Source organism: Phytophthora cinnamomi (assembly GCF_018691715.1).
Source record: "Phytophthora cinnamomi strain GKB4 chromosome Unknown Contig13, whole genome shotgun sequence".
Taxonomy (NCBI): domain Eukaryota; phylum Oomycota; class Peronosporomycetes; order Peronosporales; family Peronosporaceae; genus Phytophthora; species Phytophthora cinnamomi.
The window spans coordinates 415,899-435,876 of NW_027150946.1; the positions used below are offsets into that span (position 1 = coordinate 415,899).

At 49.8% G+C, this 19,978-nt stretch overlaps 2 protein-coding genes across 2 annotated transcripts; both read left to right on the plus strand.

The window, feature by feature from the left end:
• Window positions 1–426: 426 nt before the first annotated feature.
• Window positions 427–1,236, plus strand: IUM83_19495 (Immunoglobulin-like fold; the record flags this gene model as incomplete). The annotated part of the gene is made up of 1 exon (XM_067944547.1): window positions 427–1,236. The coding sequence occupies one exon, from the start codon at window positions 427–429 to the stop codon at window positions 1,234–1,236; it is 810 nt and encodes a 269-aa protein (XP_067797782.1).
• An 8,530-nt stretch (window positions 1,237–9,766) lies between these two features.
• Window positions 9,767–14,428, plus strand: IUM83_19496 (Immunoglobulin-like fold; the record flags this gene model as incomplete). Its single annotated transcript, XM_067944548.1, has 3 exons — window positions 9,767–10,180; window positions 10,231–10,398; window positions 14,198–14,428. The coding sequence occupies 3 exons, from the start codon at window positions 9,767–9,769 to the stop codon at window positions 14,426–14,428; spliced, it is 813 nt and encodes a 270-aa protein (XP_067797769.1).
• Window positions 14,429–19,978: the final 5,550 nt, after the last annotated feature.

A 19,978-nucleotide genomic window follows, 5' to 3' on the forward strand; every position in this document is an offset into this window, starting at 1 on the left:
GCGCCAAACCAGCTACCTGATAATTTACAGTTCCCGTCTGATATCAGTGTCTTTAGCTCTTCGAACGCGATCGGTACGAGCGCTCGAAGGCAGGATTAGTACTTAGTGGTCCACAGCCTGCGGGAGTAGTGCTGCCGTCTGAGACGCTGTGTGCGGTACTATTCGTAAGTGCTTCTCCGGTTGTGCATGAGGCGAATGCACCAAACGATGCAAAATAATCCCTTCTTCCCGTGACGCTACATTATTTCTAAACCTGCCCACTCGTTTCTAGCAACTTGACTTCAACAAACTGGTAAAATACGACTGCATTATTTCTAAAGCTGTCCACTCCAAAACCAGACGTTTCTATCCAAAACTGGTACAGTACAAAAAATAACATTGCGTACCGTCCACCCAACACGTCCCTCAAACGACGCGCCCGCCAAAATGGTCCTCCGCTCGCTTCAGCTTCGTGTGCGCCACGCCCAAGATCGCGCCGTTTCGCACCAGTCTCACGTGACGATCCAGACGAGGAGAGCAGATATCTCGGTCCACGGTAGAGCAGCCGAGCATTCATGCAGCGACGCAGGCCTCGGTGCACTAGGCCGAGCGCAGCTACAGGCTTCATCACTAGGATGTGTGCGTCGCTGCTGGTCGTCGGTGCGCGCCCAGCTGTTCACGCCGAGGACGCCCGGTCCGCCCGAGAAGCTGGTGTCGCCGCGAGCGACTCGGCGGTGCGCGTGCAGTTCTTCCCGCGCTGCACGTCAAGCCGAGGGCGTGAACGGCGCGCCCGTGCTGGGCTACCGCGTGAGCGCGCGCGTGGACGAGGCGCAGAGTTCAGGTGGCGGCGGACGGGCCCGTGCTGGCCGGCGGCTACCGCGTGACTTCGCCAACGCGCGCGGCTCGGCGACGACGTCGTGCGTGGCGGAACGCGAGGCGCCGCTGAGCTGGGACGGCGTGAGCAGCGCTGCCCAACGTGGAGAAGCGTCGGCGTGGCGCGCTCGCCCACAGCGCGGCAAGAACGGCTTGTACACGGTCACGTTCGATGGCGCGTACCTGGTGAGCGGCCCGCAGCCAACAGCTCGATGCGCCACGCTTGTCAGGATAGCGCCCAACCGCGCGCTGTCGTTCGAGGGCGCGCACACAACGACGGGCGTCCCCGGCTTCTACCCGGAGGTGTGGAGGTCGTGTCACCGACTCGGCAACGCGCAGGTGCTGGCAGGCACTTTCGACCTGTCCGTGGGCTTCGAGAGCTAACAATGGGGCACTATTTGGGCAGTAAGATGTTTTGTTAACTATACATCAATAAAAAACTCAGAAACGACGCGTCCCAGGTCTGAGTTTGTGGAATACTCGAATACTACAAAGCCGTGCTTCGCCCGGAACAGCTCTGGATTTTGCGTGAGCGTGCGAAAAGAAGTATATGATATAATACAGTCAAGCACAATGCCAGATCGCTGCAAAACCCGGGCCGATCGAGCTTGCGAACTGACGGTTCCAAAGAATTGGGTAAATGTATGATACGCAAGTACGCTATAGTGTGCCCCCGGTGATTGCCTAGTTTGCAAGATGAAACTGCGCGTGACCGCCATGATGTATTGCCTAGTGGCAAGATAAAACTTGGTGACCGCATGATGAGTTGCGGCTATTTAGAAGTTTTGTGTGCTCGTGTATTCCAGCCGAATTGATCGTCGAAAATTTTCCGGCGCTCGGGAATCAAGAGTTATAGCGGCACTGCACCGAGACGATGAGTCGCATGCTGAAGCGAATGAAGATATCGACGAGGTGGAGGACGAGAAATGCAGCAAGTGGCCAACGAAAGAAATGTTGTTCTTCTTGATCGAAATATTATCTCGATCTCCAGGTCGACCATGCTCGCGAATCTGTATCAGTTTGCAGCCGCACTTCACAACGCAGGTGTTTCTAGCCAAGTCGCAGACACCTAGTCCGAGTGCCGCCAAAGTAAGCTGCCTTCCATGTCCACGGCATTGATCCGCTATTCTTTCGTCTCTTAATATGTTATTTATCAAATCATTAGTTTTCTAACAGCAACAAAAGTTTGGAAAATCACAGCATTTTCGGGTTGAGCAGGATTCTTTTCCTCCTGCAAGAACTCTGCAGTATGACACTGCTCGTTGATCTTCTTCTCGGCGTCATTGCCGTTCTGCAGCTGGTTCGTTGTTGACACGGCCAGGAGTGGGCACGAAGAGCTGGATGCGGCCGCCTGGACGCGGGCAGTACCTGGAGTCGAACAAGGGTTTGCGCGTCAAATGGCGTAAAGCTAAGGATGGAGGTGACAGGCGATCCTGTCGTGACCGCAGGTGCTATAGAGTCCAGTGACAGTTGACCCACCCTCTCAGTAAAATATTTTTTTTTCCCGAGCTCTGGTCTTGTTCCCCAGACGCCGTCTGCCCGCGCGGACTTCATTAAAGGAAAGAACACACGATATATATTAGTCTGACACGTTCATTTTGATGATTCGCTGAGTAGTCGAGTGCATGGGGTATTGTTTGTGTGAGCCAAATGGTGGTCTAACGAAGTGTTTGTGATTTGCTTTGCTTGTTCAGACGCCCACTTAATATCTATTTCACAAAGCACGGGAGTTGAGCAGCTTTTGAACACAGCACAGCTTAAAGGTTTTGTACAAAGGATGATTACTGAGAGTTGCCCATTTGCTGGTTTTAATGTTTTGTCGGAGTTGGCTGGGCCACAGGCATCCACGTCGCATGGTCTCCAAATTTGGAACGTGGAGCAGCTTGTTCTCCCAGGTCCGTGGCAGAGCTGGGCACGGCAGCAGCGACAGCAAGGATAACGACGACGAGGGCAGGAACGTCATGGTTTGGCTCTTCGGATGACAGGGCGGGTTAGGCTGACTTGGAAATTTGAGAAGTCATGTCCATGACATACCGTCCTCCTCTTCCTAATTCCTCTGTGAGGTCCATTACTCCAACAGAAAATACGTGGTATGACGCCTACATTCGGCGGCCACGGGAAGCGACACTTTTATCGTTGAGGCGTGGATGTTTTATTTGGTGAACTTGAGAACGATGTCCAACGTAGTAAGCAAGTGCGCAACATGAGTTTGTGGAGATATATGTATTATAGAGGGTAGCTTGTAGTGGACTATAACTCACTCAAACAGAAAAATATAAACAACATAACGGCAGGTACGGAGGAGAACTAGAGTGCACCCTGGACACAAACGGCATTATCCGCGGAAAAAAATGAAAAATAAGAGAATGCATACTGGCGTAAGAAACACGAGTGAATGAACTAGACCTTGACTGCCTTTTGGTCGCATGAATCTTTCACATACATAGTAGGTGACTTGATGGCAATTCTCAAGATTCGGATTGCCAACATTTCTCGATCAAAACGTGCGACTGTAGTGTCTGCAGGAAATCGAAGACACGCTGGGGAGTCGGCGAAGCTCCCGGAAGTTTAGCCGTAGTGTATTGCCAAAGGTAAATAAAGTGAATAGGAACGAGGTATCTGTGGCGGCTCCTGCTAACCAGTGAAGCCGCAGCTACCGTAATTCAGGTTGTCGTTAGCTAGTCCTCAAGTTTGTCGTTATGGCCACTGGATTTCTTTCATCAGCTTTACGTTATGCTCCGCCTGCTTTCGTTATACAGATTTGTTGCGCCGTCATTGCGGCGTTATTGACTGCGACGAGTGTGCTAGGGCTGGACAGGTGAGATTTCCTCCACTACAGCGACTCAGGTTCGAAAGTGCAACGATTTGGATGTAGAATAAATTATCTGACCAATAATCCGGACAATTTTGGTTCATCGCAGGTCCGCGCGTCCTATTATCGACATAGTTCCGCAGACCATACGCATGTCCAGTCTTATCTACTACTTCGAAGTAATAGAGATCAGTTCAACGGTGCTCTCGGAGTGTGACTGGTAAAAGGTGATGGCGAATTTCCCTTAGATTGAAATACAGCTCTGTTTTAGCTGATTACTGTATTATATCCGTTTGGGTCTGGGAGAAAAAACTAAACTATCTATTTCCAGAAAAGATGAGCGCAGTACTGTACCACAGCAAGAATATATCTTGTTATGCTTTGTGGCCCGCAAGAAAATCCAGGGCGAAGTTTTTAGAGTTTGCCAGTGACGCGACCACGCCGCGTAGCTGGCTAGAAATAACAAATCGAGGCAGGGCGTAGTTTTGCTTCATCAGCTTCAAATTTAGGCCCCGAAATTTCAGAGCTTCTCTTCGTGCGGCGCACGGCTTTATCTTAATGAACGGAGGCGACCACCCCGAGGACTAGGGACTGCATGTTGCCTGAACGCGGAAAAAATCCGCGGATGTCGCTCGAGTGATCAGATGAATTACCGTCACGGGATTATACTGGAGTACAAGTTATTTGAAATAATAGTTTTAACTTTTAAGTTAATTAATTATACCTGGTCAACACACCAGCATAATTGATTTGAGGGTAATTCAACGTCCCAGTCCCTCAAGCGCCTGTTGAACCAAATCAATTGAATCGGCATTTCTTAGAATAAGGCAAGCTGCGATGGATGGTAAAATCCAGAGAACTCGAGTACTCGGAATTCCTCGGAAATAGGCTCGTTCTGTAAACGGGATCTGCCAAAGAGTCGGAGTACCAGCATTCCACCCGGGTCAAAACACCGACCAAAAGCATTTTAACATCAAATAGCTTTTAGATAGTTTTCGCGCTCGCACCGGTTCGACTAAACCAAACCAAATTTCATCAGGGCCATCTCCCAGCGATCTTTCTGTCAAATATTGCAAGAGGATAGCTGGGGATGTCACTTCTCAAGCGACGCTTCAGGTAGCGGGGCAGATCTGAAACATACAGGAAAAAACCGTCGGGGAAAGCTATCAGGACCTGAGGAACCTGGAGCCCACACATGCCGCCTACATTGAAAAGCGTCAACAGAGTTTATTGCGCCGCCTGGATGCGCTGGTGAACGAATCCTCAGGGCAGGCGGCAACGCCTCAGAGTGTTTGCAGTCTGAATCGAATGAAAATGCAGCACCAGCCTCAAATCGGTGTGATGCGATCGACTCGCAGTCCACAGCGCCAACTCCCGACACGTCGTTTTCTCCATCATTTGAACCTTTACCAGCTGCATGCCGGTGGTGTGGGCTCATCACGAGCCTTACGCTTTCAGGGACGCAAGACTCATCGGTAACTCCGGCTTTCTCCCTAGCGCAATCATCACCTGAAAACGCCTCGATTCCTGAGTGCAAAATACAGATGCCGACTTGTGGATGCTACCAAAACTATCAAGCACAAGCAAAAGAAAAAAGTGCAAGAAAAGCAATACATTCCAAGTCGTGGACATTTGTCTCAGTATGCATAATTGAGATTAACAGTTTATTCCTCCTCCCCAAAACTCTCAAATGTGTTCCATATTACGTGCTGCAGCTTGAAGTATTGTTCCTCATTTTCAATTAGAATAGTTAACAAGTCACTAATTGATCATGGGAAGTCCACTTGGCCGTGAGACGCGTAGCTTGTACAAGTGCTTAGTGTTTTGTCCTTGAACAAGTAACGTGCTCATCAACGTTCGAATATCGGTTCTCCCTACAAATCATATTATGCAAGATAATACAAGCCGCATCACCTTGTCTATGTCCAACCGAGAATGAGTTTGCATGGAATGGCTGATATCCTCCATCGATTGAAGAACACAAACGCCTGCTCAACATCCTGTCGCACGCTTTCTTGTCTTTCAGCAAATTTCTTTTGCTTGTTTCCGAGAGTTTGATAATGACTTAGAATCAGCCATTCAGGATATATTCCATCAGCTAAACAATAAGCCATGTTGTAGACATGTCCATTGACCTCAAACTCAACGCGCGGAGCGTCCGTTCATTATCCTGTCAAAACAGGAGAGCGGTCAAGAATGTTGAGATCATTTAAAGACCCGGCCACCCGAAACTTGCATGCCAAATCCATAGGTCCCGATCGGCAAAAGTCTCCAGCACGACAGTAGGTTTCTTCTTCTTCCTTGAACTGTCCAGCATCCATATGGACAATTCTTCCACGTGCATGCAGTCAATACTGCACCACATGCCCACAAAACTCGACTAGCATTCATTTCTAGGAGTCGCAGCATGTCTTCACAGTCGGGGAACGAAGATATTCAGCCCCAAACCGCTTATCAACCTGCTATGATGCCATTATACAAGTAATCGATATCTCCAGATTCTCATCAATACACACTGCGGGTACACCGTAGCAAGTACCCGCAGAGCAGCAGATATCTTCATGATAGGGTGTATTCCTAGCCGCCCTGCGCCTCGGCGCTGCTCAAAGTATTCAGAATCAACCTCCAGCACTCCTTCCAGAACGCGCATGAACATTGGCTTGATCATTCGATTCCGCCCTGAATTCGTCATCGTGTAAACTGGGGTTTCATCAAAATACTGCTTCATAAGCGCCTATAGCGAGTCCAAAGTCCCGCCTTTGTTTTACTCTTTCCTGGCCGAGAACCGTCGCGTTTCATCTATCACGAGATAGATCGAGACGCTGGGAACAGAAGTTGCTGGGCGATAAGCTCATCGTCGCACCTTCACAATCCAAACTGAGGATGTCAAGGAACACCCTGCGCGCTCACCGCAAGAGCGCTTACTGGTACGTCTTCCATCTTCACTACCGACTACCCTCCCTCACTGAAAACGATTTGACTGACTTATCGCCGCGAGGTGCGAATTTTTCTCTCGATCAAATTTGCCGGATCTTTGTATCCTCAGTTTGACTAACTTTGACTTTGGTTTTGACACGACCGGTGGAATACCCTTACGTGAATCATGAGTCTCCCCAATTGGCTTTGAAGATAAGAAACCCACCTCAAAAGAAACACACCCAGGGTGGGTTTGAACGATTGAAGATTGAAATACGCTCCAGTGACGGATTGATGATGGTGTACGCACAAGCACATCAACAGCAACATGCCCGCAGTCAGCGAAGAAACGTCGAAGCTTATATTATGCATGTATTTTGTACACTATTCAGACCCTGAATCAGAGTCTCTCTACGGTTGTGGATGAGCAGACGTGAACACCCTTCTATCGAGTCTGGTGAACCTACCAGTACTGCATGTGCAGCTGGTGGCAACAAACGGCATGGTCTGTGGTGGATTCTGGTGGTACCAGCAGCGGTACTTATTTATTTGTCGATACCAGTGGCGGCACATGCGCTCACGTGCTGCACTTGAAGGAGGAAGACCTGTGAGTCAACATTGAAATATGTTAGTAGCAGAAGGAGACCGAGTCGAGAAGCTCATTGTGGAATTGAAGCCCACTGATGAGGCCCCGTGGCGGAGGTCGAAATCGATATGAGCAATCTAACGAAACAATCAAATTGTATTGCCTACCTGTCGACGCCGGAGCTTAGAACACGGCAACCGCTGGTGAAAGGGACAGAAGCGAGTGTCATGGTTGAGAGGTTGATAGGCGTGGATGTGACTTGCCTCAGCCCGGACGATAATTTTAAGACCTTTGGAAAGTATCTGGCCAAGGCTACCTACTGTATGTACCAATGGTACGCGCGTTTGCGCAATACAAGATTGATAATACCAGGTGTATCCGAAGAAGTGGCAAGACACGCCGCTGCAAGTTGTGATCACACACAACTGTGATTCACACACAGTCACACACAGTCACACACAGTTGTGCTTCACACACTTGCAGCAGCGTGTCTTGCCAACTTCTTCGGATACACCTGGTATTATCAATGGGATGTGGTCGCAGTCTGCAGCTTCTTCTCTCTGGCTGTGAAGCCTTCACTGAAGGAGCCTCTTTTCTTTTCTTTTTTCGTATTGTATTGTAGTCACTTAGATACTCTGACGACAAGGACCCTTGCAGGCGAAGCTTCCTATTCTGCATCCGCTGCATCACAGAGTGATGTCGAACTTTCCAGGTAGCCCAATGTAGCCAAAAATGAAAATAACGGTTACAATCACTTTCACCCAGACGTCATTTTTAGCGACAAGAAACCCACTTTTGACATTCAAAATTTAGATGTGGATTCTAGCCGATGATTTTGGTGCATACGAGGCAATCATGTACCGTACCGGTAAGTAAAAGTACATCGTCGAAATGGTACCACCTCTCTTTTTACACCTCGTTTTGTTGATTACGCTCTAAAGAGATTTACAATTGTCTAAAGACCCGAGTACGCCCAGTGCAATGCCCAAAAGTGAAGCCGGCGCCGGAGGAGGTTCTGCGAGAAATAATCTGGCAAAGGCGTCGCGCCCAAACCGACGAGACACTCGGTGTGAATTTCTTGCCTGGATACGCCGCCATTTTCACCGCTCGCCGCCGTGACGACCTGTCATAGCGTCGGAATACACAGTAATGTGTGTGACACGTGTGTTCAGTACATACGTGGCTGAAGCAACGCCTACCGATCAACCGATCCTATCTTTTATCCTACCGTAGTGCGATGCTGGAGCACTTTGAACTCTGCACGCAGTGCGAAGAGAGTTCGATACCATAAGTTAGCTACAGTATCCGTACAACCGGCAACTCCCAGGTTCTCGGCGCGTTCTCGTTCGGGTAGCTCTACGACGAACACCTCACTCTTCAATTTTCCAACCTACCACCAAGAACCTCAATAACGATGCTTCTTCTCAGATCGTGGCGGCCGTAGCTACTGGCGCTGGACTGGCGAAAGATATCGAGAGCAACAAATTCGCGAACCCCACGCACTTTTTTTCGGACAGAGCTTTGCATCGCTGAGCGCGCACTCCGTCACGATCCGCACGGGCGAGCGTGAATGGCGTCGAACGACGTTACAAGCCCGGACGGGAAGACGAGGAGCAATCCGTTCCAGGCGGTAACGGCGGCAACCCGCAGACTCTCACCCTGAACCCTGGTGAACGCTTCCAGTGTTTGGACCCAAAATATACGACCGCACGCGCATCCGGTATTCAATCAGTACAGTACTGGCAGATCGATTGCTGGTCGGTACACCCAGACCGGAAAGTTGCGCACCGGATGGTTTCCAACTGGGCGGTTTTGAGGGTTCGGCGGAGATCGACAGGTGGGTGCGTTTGGACCATGAACAGGCCGGCAAGTTCCTGCTCCAGTGCATCTGAGTGGTGGTTCTCACGAAGTGAGGCTACTACCGATACCGAGGCGCATGGAGATCAATTCTGTAGATGTAGCGAGCGCCAAACCAGCTACCTGATAATTGAAGTTTCGTCTGATATCGAGTCTTTACTTCGAACGAAAATATGCGATCGGCTGAGCGCTCGAAGGCAAGTGGATTAGTACCTTAGTGGTCCACAGCCTACAGGAGTAATGCCTACAGCGTCTGAGACTGCTGTGTGCGGTATGCATTATTCGTAAGTGCTTCTCCGGGTATAGCGAATGCAATCAGTGGCAAACGATTGCAAAATAATCCCTTCTTCCGTTGCTACATTATTTCTAAACCTGCCCACTCCCCGTTTCTAGCCAACACTTGACGTTTCTAACAAAACTGGTCAATACCTGCATTTCTAAAGTTGCCCACTCCCGTTTCTATCCAAAGCTTGACGGTTCATCAATACGGTACATGATGAAATGAACATCGCGTTTGTTCCCCACGTCCACCCAACACGTCCTCAAACGACGCGCCGCCAAAATGGTCCTCCCGTCGCTTCAGGTTCGTGTGCGACCCCAAGATCGCGCCGTTTCGCACCAGTCCTACGTGACGATCCAGACGAGAGCAGATATCTCGGTCCACGGTAGAGCAGCCGAGCATTCATGCAGCGACGCAGGCCTCGGTGCACTAGGCCGAGCGCAGCTCAGGCTTCATCACTAGGATGCTGTGCGTGGCGCTGCTGCTGGTCTCGTCGCGCTCCGTCGCGCCGAGGACGTGCCCGGTCCGCCGAGATCTGGTGTCGCCCGCGAGCGACTCGGCGGTGCGCGTGCAGTTCTTCCCGCCGCTGCACGTCAAGCCCGAGGGCGTGAACGGCGCGCCGTGCTGGGCTACCGCGGGAGCTGGCGCGCGTGGACGAGGGCAGACGTTCACGGTGGCGGCGGAGCCCGTCTGGGGTACCGCGGACCTTCGCCAACGCGCGGCCTGGCCACGACGTCGTGCGTGGCGTGGAACGCGAGCGCGTCGAGCTGGAGACGGCGCTGGAGCAGCGTCAACGTGGACGCGTCGGCGTGGCGCGCTCGCCCTACAGCGCGGCAAGAACGGCTTCGTGTACACGGTCACGTTCGATGGCGGCCTGGTGAGCGGCCGCAGCCCAACACGCTCGTGGGAGATGCCACCGCTTGTCAGGACGTGCAGCCGCCCAACCGCGCGCTGTCGTTCGAGGGCGCGCACACAACGACGGGCGTCCCCGGCTTCTACCCGGAGGTGTGGGAGGTCGTGTCCACCGACTCGGCCAACGCGCAGGTGCTGGCAGGCACTTTCGACCTGTCCGTGGGCTTCGAGGGCTACAATAATGTATGGCACTATTTGGGCAGTAAGATGTTTTTGTTAACTATACATCACTAAAAAAAAACTCAGAAACCGGACGTGCCCCAGGTTCGAGTTTGTGGAATACTCGAATACTACAAAGCCGTGCTTCGCCCGGAACAGCTCTGGATTTTGCGGCGAGCGTGCGAAAAGAAGTATATGATATAATACAGTCAAGCACTAATGCCAGATCGCTGTCACTTAAACCGGGTGGGCTGCTCGATTGCGCTATGAATCCGACGGTTCCAAATAGAATTGGGTAAGATGTATGATACGCAGACGCTATAGGCGTGCCCCGGTGATTACTATGCAAGATGAAACTGCGCGTGACCGCCATGATGTATTGCCTAGTTTGGCAAGATAAAACTTGTGCGTGACCGCCATGATGAGTTGCGGCTATTTAGAAGCATTTGTGTGCTACAGTGTGTATTCCAGCCGAATTGATCGTCGAAATATTTTCCGGCGTCAAGTGGAATCCAAGAGTTATAGCGGCACTGCACCGAGACGATGAGTCGCATGCTGAAGCGAATGAAGATATCGACGAGGTGGAGGACGAGAAATGCAGCAAGTTGGCCTCAACGACAAGAAATGTTGTTCTTCTTGATCGAAATATTATCTCGATCTCCAGGTCGACCATGTCACGGCAATCTGTATCAATGTTTGCAGCTGCACTTCACAACGCAGGTGTTTCTAGCCAAGTCGCAGACGACCTAGTCCAGGCGTGCCGCCATAAGTAAGCTGCCTTCCATGTCCACGGCATTGATCCGCTATTCTTTCGTCTCTTAATATGTTATTTACTTAACATCATTAGTTTTCTAACAGCAACAAAAAGTTTGGAAAATCACAGCATTTTCGGGTTGAGCAGGATTCTTTTCCCTCCTGCAAGAATCCTGCAGTATGACACTGCCTGTTGATCTTCTTCTCGGCGTCATTGCCGTTCTGCAGCGGTGGTTCGTTGTTGACCACGGCCAGGAGTGGGCACGAAGAGCTGGATGCTGGCCGCCTTGGACGCGGGCAGTACCTGGAGTCGAACAAGGGTTTGCGCGTCAAATGGCGTAAAGCTAAGGATGGAGGTGACAGGCGATCCTGTCGTGGCCGCAGGTGCTATAGAGTCCAGTGACAGTTGACCCACCCTCTCAGTAAAATATTTTTTTTTTCCCGAGCTCTGGTCTTGTTCCCCCAGACGCCGTCCCGCTCCGCGCGGACTTCATTAAAGGAAAGTAACACACGATATATATTAGTCTGACACGTTCATTTTGATGATTCGCTGAGTAGTCGAGTGCATGGTTTGTATTGTTTGTGTTGACAAGAATCTCAAATTGGTTGCTTCAACGAAGTGTTTGCCTTGATTTGCTTTGCTTGTTCAGACGCCCACTTAATATCTATTTCACAAAGCACGGGGAGTTGAGCAGCTTTTGAACACAGCACAGCTTAAAGGTTTTGTACAAAGGATGATTACTGAGAGAGTTGCCGCATTTGCTGGTTTTAATGTTTTGTCGGAGTTGGCTGGGCCACAGGCATCCACGTCGCATGGTCTCACAAATTTGGAACGTGGAGCAGCTTGTTCTCCCAGGTCCCGCGTGGCAGAGCTGGGCACGGCAGCAGCGACCGCAAGGATAACGACGACGTAGGGCAGGAACGTCATGGTTTGGCTCTTCGGATGACAGGGCGGGTTAGGCTGACTTGGAAATTTGAGAAGTACATGTCCATGACATACTGTCCTCCTCTCCTAATTCCTCTGTGAGGTCCATTACTCCAACAGAAAATACGTGGTATGACGCTCACATTCGGCGGCCACGGGAAGCGACACTTTTATCGTTGAGGCTGTGGATGTTTTATTTGGTGAACTTGAGTAACGATGTCCAACGTAGTAAGCAAAGGTGCGCAACATGAGTTTCAGTGTGGGAGTATCATGTGTATTATAGCGGTAGCTCTGTACGTGGATACTATATTATATTCCACTCAAACAGAAAAAATATAAACAACCATAACGGCAGGTACGGAGGAGAACTAGAGTGCACCCTGGACACAAACGGCATTATCCGCGGAAAATAAAATGAAAAATAAGAGAATGCATATCATGGTCAAGTAAACACGAGTGTAATGAACTAGACCTTGACTGCCTTTTGGTCGCATGAATCTTTACAACATAGGTGACTTGATGGCAATTTCTCAAGATTCATGGATTGCCAACATTTCTCGATCAAAACGTGCGACTGTAGTGTCTGCAGGGAAATCGAAGACACGCTGGGGGAGTCGGCGAAGCTCCCGGAAGTTTAGCCGTAGTGTATTGCCAAAGGTAAATAGCAAAGTGAATAGGACACGAGGTACTCCTAGTGCTGCGGCTCCTGCTAACCAATGAAGCCGCAGCTACTGTAATCTAGGTTGTCGTTAGCTAGTCCTCAAGTTTGTCGTTATGGCGCACTGGATTTCTGGCTGGTCATCAGCTTTACGTTATGCTCCGCTTGCTTTTCGTTATGCACACGATTTGTTGTCGCAGTCATCACGTTTGCCGTTATTGACTGCGACCAGTTGGTGCTGAAGCTGCTAGCTTGGACAGGCTGGAGATTTCCTCCACTACAGCGACTCAGGTTTCGAAAGTGCAACGATTTGGATGTAGAATAAATTATCTGACCAATAATCCGGACAATTTTGGTTCATCGTACGGTCCGCGCGTCCGTATTATCGACATAGTTCCTTGTGCAGACCATACGCATGTCCAGTCTTATCTACTACTTCGAAGTAATAGAGTATCAGTTCCCAACAGTGCTCTCGGAGTGTGACTGGTAAAAGGTGATGGCGAATTTCCTACTTAGTATTGAAATACAGCTCTGTTTTAGCTCCGATTACTGTATTATATCCGTTTGGGTCTGGGAGAAACAACTAAACTATCTATTTCCAGAAAAGATGAGCGCAGTACTGTACTACAGCAAGAATATATCTATTGTTATGCTTTGTGGCCCGCAAATGAAAATCCAGGGGCGAAGTTTTTTAGAGTTTGCCAGTGACCGCGACCACGCCGCGTAGGCTACGAGAAATAAACAAATCGAGGCAGGGCGTAGCTTTGCTCCATCTGCTTCAAATTTAGGCCCCTTCTCTTCGAGCGCTTCAAATTTAGGCCCCGAAATTTCAGAGCTTCTCTTCGTGCGGCGCACGACTTTATCTTAATGAACGGAGGCGACCACCCCGAGGACTGCATGTTGCCTGAACGCGGAAAAAATCCGCGGATGTCGCTCGAGTGATCAGAAGAATTACCTGTCACAGGTATTATACTGGAGTACAAGTTATTTGAAATAATAGTTTTTTTTTAACTTTTAAGTTAATTAAAATTATACCTGGCTGGGTCAACACACCAGCATAATTTGATTTGAGCACAGGTAATTCAACGTCACAGTCCCCTCAAGCGCCTGTTGAACCGAATCAATTGAATCATATTCAGCAGGTATTTCGATTGGAGAATAATGGCACCTGATCTGGCTAAGGACTTTGGATGGATAAAATCCAGAGAACTCGAGTACTCGGAATTTCCGAGTCGGAAATAGGCTCGTTCTGTAAATGGGCACTGTCACAAAAGAGTCGGTAATACCCAGCATTCCCACAGGCCGGGTCAAAATACCGACCAAAAGTCATTTTTAACCATCAAATAGCTTTTAGATAGTTTTTCGCGCTCGCACCGGTTCGACTAAAACCAAACCAAATTTCATCAGCGGCCATCTCCCAGCGATCCTTCTGTCAAATATTGCAAGAGGATAGCTGGGGGATGGTCACTTCTCAAGCGACGCTTCAGGCAGCGGGGCAGATTCGAAATGGCACAGGAAAAAAAAACCGTCGGGGGAAAAGCTATCAGGACCTGGAGAACCTGGAGCTGGCTAAAGCGTATGTTCACGTGTCCACGGATGCATTAGTTGGAATCCCCAAGTCGGCAGAAACCTTCTGGACGCGCATCAAAGACAAGATGAAGAGCTCAGAGGGCATTGCCAATGCGATCGCAAAGGAAGACCTGAAGCCACGAGCTTAGACGAGCCTTCAAGCGCAGTTCGGCGTGATGCAGAGGTCTATCGGGAAGTACATCAGCTGCGTGACCTTAGTCGAATCTCTGCGAGAGTCAGGATCATCTGAAAGAGACATGATGAAGAAGGCGCTGTCCATGTATCAGGAGCGCCACAACAAAGCTTTCACCTTCCTCGAACCCTACGACGTGCAGGCGAAGTACCCCAAGTTTCAAGCCTCGTTTGAAAATAGGAAGAAAAGCCCCCGCAACAAGAGTCGGACGGCGACAGAGGGTACTCTGGAAACACGTCCATCCGATTCCATCCCGGTAGTACCAGCGCAAATCGACACAACTGAAGAAAAGCGGCCACTAAAAGGTGTCAAAGCCGCCAAACGTGCTAAGTTGGAGCTATCCATGGAACGCCGCATCGTTGTGGCTCAAGAAACATTTTCAAGATCAATGGCATTGAAAGTTGAGGTCCTGAAGGAGCAGATTCGCGTCAACCAAGCACAGCAGCGCTTGGCGGAAGAGGAGCCGCTTCGCCGAATGCTGAACGACCTTTTCAAAGTCAAACCCACTGGCCCACCACATGCCGCCTACATTGAAAAGCGTCAGCAGAGTTTATTGCGCCGCCTGGATGCGCTGGTGAACGAATCCTCTCAGGGGCAGGCGGCAACGCCTCAGAGTGTTATGCAGTCTGAATCGAATGAAAATGCAGCACCAGCCTCAAATCGGTGTGATGCGACTGACTCGCAGTCCACAGCGCCAACTCCCGACATGTCGTTTTCTCCATCATTTGAACCTTTACCGGCTGCCATGCCGGTGGTGCTGGGCCCTATCACGAGCCTTACGCTTTCAGGGACGCAAGACTCATCGGTAACTCCGGGCTTTCCTCCCCTAGCGCAATCACCACCTGAAAGCGCCTCGATTCCTGATGTGCAAAAGGGCGAAGATGCCGCCGACTTGTGATGCTGATGCCACACCAAAACTATCAAGCACAAGCAAAAGAAAAGCAATACATTCCAAGTCGTGGACATTTGTTCGTAGTATGCATACTTTGAGATTAACAGTTTATTCCTCCTCCCCAAAACTCTCAAATGTGTTCCATTACGTCGTGCTGCAGCTTGAAGTATTGTTCCTCATTTTCAATTGAATGAATAGTTACCCCAAGCTCACTAATTGATCATGGACGAAGTCCACTTGGCCGTGAGACGCGTAGCTTGTACAAGTGCTTAGTTGTTTTGTCCTTGAACAAGTAACCGTGCTCATCAACGTTCGAATATCGGTTCTCCTCACAAATCATATTATGCAAGATAATACAAGCCCGCATCACCTTGTTCATGTCCAACCGAGAATGTAGTTTGCATGGAATGGCTGATATCCTCCATCGAGCTTGAAGAACACCAAACGCTCGCTCAACATCCTGTCGCACGCTTTCTTGTCTTTCAGCAAATTTCTTTTGCTTGTTTCCGAGAGGTTGAGATAATGACTTAATGAATACAGGCCATTCAGGATATATTCCATCAGCTAAACAATAAGCCATGTTGTAGACATGTCCATTGACCTCAAACTCAACGCGCGGAGCAGTCCCGTTCATTATCCTGTCAAAAACAGGAGAGCGGTCAAGAATGTTGAGATCATTTAAAGACCCCGGCCACCCGAAACTTGCATGCCAAATCCATAGGTCCCGATCGGCACAAGTCTCCAGCACGACAGTAGGTTTCTTCTCTTTGCCCTTGAACTGTCCAGCCCATCCATATGGACAATTCTTCCACTCCCAGTGCATGCAGTCAATACTGCACCACATGCCCACAAAACCTCGACTAGCATTCATTTCTAGGAGTCGCAGCATGTCTTCATCAGTCGGGGAACGAAGATATTCAGCCCCAAACCGCTTATCAACCGCCTCTACAAAGTGCATGATGCTATCGTACACAACAGTACTCGATATCTCCAGATTCTCATCAATACACACTGCGGGTACACCGTACGCAAGTACCCGCAGAGCAGCAGATATCTTCATGATAGGGTGTATTCCTAGCCGCCCTGCCGCGTCTCGGCGCTGCTCAAAGTATTCAGAATCAACCTCCAGCACTCCTTCCAGAACGCGCATGAACATTGGCTTGATCATTCGATTCCGCTCCCTGAATTCGTCATCGTTGTAAACTGGGGTTTCATCAAAATACTGCTTCATAGAGCGCCTATAGCGAGTCTCAAAGTCCCGCTCTTTGTTTTTACTCTTTCCTGGCCGAGAACCGTCGCGTTTCACTGTCGTATCACGAGAGCTAGATCGAGACGCTGGGAACAGAAGTTGCTGGGCGATAAGCTCATCGTCGTCACCTTCACAATCCAAACTGAGGATGTCAAGGAAGCCACCCTGCGCGCTCACCTGCGCAAGAGCGCTTACTGGTACGTCTTCCATCTCCACTACCGACTACCCTCCCCCTCACTGAAAACGATTTGACTGACTTATCGCCGCGACGGGTGCGAATTTTTCTCTCGATCAAATTTGCCGGATCTTTTGTATCCTCAGTTTGACCTAACTTTGACTTTGGTTTTGACACGACCGGTGGGAATACCCTTACGTGAATCATGAGTCTCCCCAATTGGCTTTGAAGATAAGAAACCCACCCTCAAAAGAAACACACCCAGGGTGGGTTTGATAACGATTGAAGTATTGAAATACGTGCTCAGTGACGGCATTGATGATGGTGTACCGTGTACAAGCACGCCATCAACAGCAACATGCTCGCAGTCAGCGAAGAAACTTCGAAGCTTATATTATGCATGTATTTTGTACACTATTCAGACCCTGAATCAGAGTCTCTCTACGGCTGTGCGGATGAGCAGACGTGAACACCCTTCTATCGAGTCTGGTGAACCTACCGATACTGCATGTGCCGTAGCTGGTGGCAACAAACGGCATGTTCTGGGTGGTATGTTCTGGGTGGTACCAGCCCAGCGGTACACTCCTTTATTTGTCATGCTCGACACCAGTGGCGGCCACGAGCGTGGCGTCACGTGCTGCCATTGAAGGACGGCAAGACCTGTTGAGTCAACATTGAAATATGATAGTACCAGAAGTAGACCCGAGTCGTAGAAGCTCATCGTGGAATTGGAAGCCCACTGATGAGGCCCCGTGGCGGAGGTCGAAATCGATATGAGCAGCCTCTAACGAAACAATCAAATTGTATTGCCTACCTGTCGACGCCGGAGCTTAGAACACGGCAACTGCTGGTGAAAGGGACAGAAGCGAGTGTCATGGTTGGAGAGGTTGATAGGCGTGGATGTGACTTTGCCTCAGCCCGTTGACGATAATTTCTTAAGACCTTTGGAAAGTATCTGGCCAAGGCTACCTACTGTATGTACCAATGGTACGCGCGTTTGCCGCAATCACAAGATTGATAATACCAGGTGTATCCGAAGAAGTTGGCAAGACACGCTGCTGCAAGTGTGTGAAGCACAACTGTGTGTGACTGTGTGTGACTGTGTGTGAATCACAGTTGTGTGTGATCACAACTTGCAGCAGCGTGTCTTGCCAACTTCTTCGGATACACCTGGTATTATCAATGGGATGTGGTCGCAGTCTGCAGCTTCTTCTCTCTGGCTGTGAAGCCTTCACTGAAGGAGCCTCTTTTCTTTTCTTTTTTTCGTATTGTATTGTAGTCACTTAGATACTCTGACGACAAGGACCCTTGCAGGCGAAGCTTCCTATTCTGCATCCGCTGCATCACAGAGTGATGTCGAACTTTCCAGATAGCCCAATGTAGCCAAAAATGAAAATAACGTTTACAATCACTTTCACCCAGTACTGTCATCTTTTAGCGACAAAAGAACCCACTTTTGACATTCAAAATTTAGATGTGGTATTATTCTAGCCGATTTGCATTTTAAAGGGTGCAAATCGAGGCCAATACATGTACCGTACCGGTAAGTAAAAGTACATCGGGGTCGAAATGGTACCACCTCTCTTTTTTACACCTCGTTTTTGTTGATTACGCTCTAAAGAGATTTACAATTGTCTAAAGACCCGAGTACGCCCAGTGCAATGCCCAAAAGTGAAGCCGGCGCCGGAGGAGGTTCTGCGAGAAATAATCTGGCAAAGGCGTCGCGCCCAAACCGACGAGACACTCGGTGTTGAATTTCTTGCCTGGATACGCCGCCATTTTCACCGCTCGCCGCCGTGACGACCTGTCATATGCGTCGGAATACACGTAGCAATGTGTGTGTGACACGTGTGTTCAGTACATACGTGGCTGAAGCAACGCCTACCGATCAACCGATCCTATCTTTTATCCTACCGTAGTGCCGGATGCTGGAGCACCTTTGGCAACTTCGCACGCAGTGCGAAGAGAGGTTCGATACCGGTACCATAAGTTAGCTACAGTATCCGTACAACCGGCAACTCCCAGGTTCTCGGCGCGTTCTCGTTCGGGTAGCTCTACGACGAACACCTCACTCTTCAATTTTCCAACCTACCACCAAGAAACTCAAGTTACAACAATGAAGTTCTTCTCTCAGACTGTGGCGGCGGCGGTTATGCTACTGGCAAGCGGCACTGACGCGGCTTGGGAAAGATATCGATTGAGCAACAAATTCGGCGAACCCCACGGCACTTTTTTTTCGGACACGAGCTTTGCCATCGCTGGACAAAGCGTGCACTCCGTCACGATCCGCACGGGCGAGCGTGTGAATGGCGTCGGAATCGACGTTACAAGCCCGGACGGGAAGACGAGGAGCAATCCGTTCCACGGCGGTAACGGCGGCAACCCGCAGACTCTCACCCTGAACCCTGGTGAACGCTTCCAGTGTTTGGAGGCCCACTGGGGTAAATATCACGACCGCACGCGCATCCGGTACATTAAAATCAGTACTAGTACTGGCAGATCGATTGCTGGTGGTACCCCCACGACCCAGACTGGAAAGGTTTGCGCACCGGATGGTTTCCAACTGGGCGGTTTTGAGGGTTCGTCGGGCGTGGAGCTCGATCAGGTGGGTGCCGTTTGGACCATGAACTAGGCTCGGATCAAGTTCCTGCTCCAGTGCATCTGAGTGGTGGATTTCTCAAGATGAGGCTACTACCGATTACCGAAGGCGCATGGAGATCAATTCGTGTAGATGTAGCGAGCGCCAAACCAGCTACTCCGATAATTGACAGTTTCCCGTCTGATATCAGTGTCTTTAGCTCTTCGAACGAAAATATGCGATCGGTACGAGCGCTCGAAGGCAAGTGGATTAGTACCTTAGTGGTCCACAGCCTACAGGGAGTAAGGCTGCCTAGCAGCGTCTGAGACTGCTGTGTGCGGTACTGCATTATTCGTAAGTGCTTCTCCAGGTTGTGCATGAGGCGAATGCAATCAGTGGCAAACGATCGCAAAATAATCCCTTCTTCCGTTGCGTGACGCGGCTACATTATTTCTAAACCTGCCCACTCCCCGTTTCTAGCCAACACTTGACGTTTCTAACAAAACTGGTACAATACGACTGCATTATTTCTAAAGTTGCCCACTCCCCGTTTCTATCCAAAGCTTGACGGTTCTATCCAATACTGGTACAGTATGAAAATGAACATCGCGT